The 2,946-nt window shown below is 53.0% G+C and overlaps 1 protein-coding gene across 1 annotated transcript in view; it reads right to left on the bottom strand.

The window, feature by feature from the left end:
- The window catches only part of usp34 (ubiquitin specific peptidase 34), a 47,800-nt gene extending 45,873 nt beyond the window's left edge, over positions 1–1,927 (bottom strand). Inside the window, 2 exon segments of the mRNA XM_019889635.1 lie at positions 16–106; positions 1,885–1,927. Coding sequence (XP_019745194.1) covers positions 16–106; positions 1,885–1,927 — 134 coding nt within the window.
- Positions 1,928–2,946: the final 1,019 nt, after the last annotated feature.

Genomic DNA, 2,946 nt, shown 5'->3' with positions numbered 1-2,946 from the left:
GGGGGGGGGGCTCACCTCTGCGTCCACGAGCTGATGTGAGCCAACACTCGCAGCGCATGTTCCTTCTTCAGCTGGAAGCCGCCCTCGCTGCCGTCTGCGTCCGAAACTGCGGAGCGAGCACAAAACGCACGCCGCGGTCACACGACGACACCACCGAGGTCAAGAAACTTTTACTCGGTAAGAAACGGAGCGGCGGCGAGTCACGGAAGACCGGTCGAGTCGGCTGCGACTTCAAAACAAAAAGGCTCGGCGAGGCATCGGAAGGGGTCGGTATCATTTTGGGGGGGTCAAGTTGGAAGCTCAGGTTGCTCATCAAATTTCTTGTTCGGAGCTGGGGGGGGGGGTCTGTTCCATTTATTGTTTTTTGGAGTCTGCTCTCGCCATTCATTCACGAAAAAAAAAACACAAGCCTAGAGAAGCAGAGCAAATGATTTGCAGGGGGGGGGGGGCGAAAGGTCATAAAGCAGCTTTTTGTCTCTGCGCAGCAAATCTGGGTTCAAAGGTCAGCGGCACGCAACATATGGAGCCGCCGGTCGAACGGAAAGGCACAGCTGACGACCGCAACGCCCCCCCCCCCAGATTGGGACGCTCGCATGCATGGTCTGACCACCTCCTGTTTCAAGTCTTCCAGCGGTTCCACATTTGTCATAGCTTGTTTTCCTTGCACGTGACAAGGTTTCATCCAAATATAAATATTCAACTCATGTCAACCTAGTTCATCGTTTGCGCAGGCGCATGAATACATGAGTGACCGTAAGATCCTCAAGTCCGCAGACTTTTTGCGCATTTCGACATGGATTACCGCAGAAACGTTAAGGCACAGAGAGCAGCTCGAGGTTCACCGATTCAGACGAAAGCTACTTTTATCGTGGCGACGCTCGAGAGGGCATTTTTCAAGGTCTCCGTCTCGTCCTGGACAGGCGGTACTCTGGATTTCCCCGTCAAGACCATCTGATGTGATGACTTGGCAACCCGACGCCTGCACCTGCAACCTTGGCGGTGTTGTGACTGAGGCTTGTGTGTTTACATCTCGCAGCGTGTTGCTTCAAAACTATTGCGGTTCTTCTTTCAGTCTACATTGGTGAAACACGTGCAGGGACTTTTTTTTTTTTCCCCCCTTATTTAGTTAGGGGGTCCGATTTGAGAGCTTTGCGTGTTCTGCTTTGAAAGAGTTGCAGGTGGCACACGTGTTTGTTTTCTGGCTGTCAACTGCATTTGAAAGAAGATGAGAACCAAAGAGAGAAGGCCCTTCCGCTGTTCAACCTAGTCGTGGTTTTTTTATTAAAATGGATCCGGACTGAACAGAGCACGAGTCCGTTAACACTTTGAACGCTAGCGCGCCCCTCTTTCTCTTTTGTTGTTGTCCGATAGCTTTTCACGCGTCGGACATAAGTCGACGTTACCCGCTTTTTTGGGGGGTAAAACCGGCAGCTAAAACACAAACAACCACGATCACGTCATAGAGGCCCAAAAAAAAAAAAAAAAAAAACAAAAAAAGACGGCGAGACGCTCGAGCTTGGCAAACATCAAAACACAAAATAGGCTAAGCCGGCCTAGCCTGTCCAGCTAACTTTGCTGTCTCTTGCATTTCTACAAGACCTCTCTCTCCAGTTTCCGCGACATTTTCTCGCCCTTGACCGTTTGGGGCCGTCGACAACTGACGGATTGGCCGGGGGGGGGGGGACGTTTGTCTCGCACTTGTGTTTTGACAAGACTGGCGGACGAACAAGGCCCCGGGCTGCCTGGCGATAATTGGACACACACACACACACACACACACGAAGATGCAAGGAGCTAACGTTAGCCGGCAAGCTAACATTGATAGTGCGCGTGCACATGTGCGCGCGCGCGTTACAAGGCGAGCAGGTAGGTCGCTTTCCTCACTTTCGTTCAGAACCTCCACCAGCCCGGCGCAGTTTTCACACATCGTTCGCGCTGTGGACGGCTCGACCGGCTCCGTGTCAAACCATCGCTCCGGACGTGGGAAGGCGGCTGGGCGGCCGGAGGAGGCCTTTGACTTCCAGGCTGCCGCTTGGGCTCCAAAATAGATGCCGACGAAGCGAGGGGGGCCCCCTCTGCGGAGTGCTACAGCGGTCGGCGGCCCGGGCGGGGCTCGGAGTCAGGTGTCGGCGACGAGGCGGTCGACGTTGGCATCCGAGAGCGGGGAGAAAAGGAACACCGTCGGCCGAGCGAGGCCGAGTCAATTCGCAGGCGGCAGGACGTTAGTTGGGAGAGTGGACATGGCCGCCATGTTTAAAACGAGGAATGAGGGCGGGAGGGAGGGAGTTAGGGGCGGGGCTATTGTTTGACGCAGCCTGCGCCGCTCTTCGGCTTTTCGGCGCTTTCCGGTGAACTCGCGGGCAACGCGTTCGGCTTTTCCCGGAGATGTCGCGAGATTCTGTCGTGACCCCTGTCCCCTCCCGACCCCCCCACACGCACACGCGCGTGCGGTCTCTCTCTCTCTCTCTCTCTCTCTCTCTCTCTCTCTCTCTTCTCGTGCACTAGTAAAACCAGTACTCTCTTTTTTTTCCCCATGGTGGTTTTTTTTTTGGGGGGGGGGGTCTGAGATGATTTTTTTTCGTGCGTGTGTGTCAATTCATGTATTGCCACACACACTGGGTCATTGAATCTTTGATGGGGTCTGACGGGTCCCCACACATTACTTCGAAGAAAGCAAAAATCTTCAGGAAATTCATCAAAATAAAAAAAAAAAATAAATAGGCCACTTGATATATCCGGAGGAAAGATTGCGAGTTAAAAGCGCCAAAGATAAAAAAAAACCTCGACTATATATGCTGCTGTTGCGTGTCAGAAGAAACGAGCCAATCGTATGTACTAAACGTCTCGAACCCAAAATTGTTGGCCGGATAATGTCCAAATAAAAAGAGAAAAATGAGTTGAATCACGGGGGGGGGCGCCCATGCACACGCTCCATCTTGCACACCT

Source organism: Hippocampus comes, unplaced genomic scaffold (genome assembly GCF_001891065.2).
Source record: "Hippocampus comes isolate QL1 unplaced genomic scaffold, H_comes_QL1_v1.1 scaffold301, whole genome shotgun sequence".
In the NCBI taxonomy this organism is placed as follows: domain Eukaryota; kingdom Metazoa; phylum Chordata; class Actinopteri; order Syngnathiformes; family Syngnathidae; genus Hippocampus; species Hippocampus comes.
Note: the sequence above shows the minus strand (reverse complement) of the source record. Positions and strands in the feature narration are given on the sequence as shown.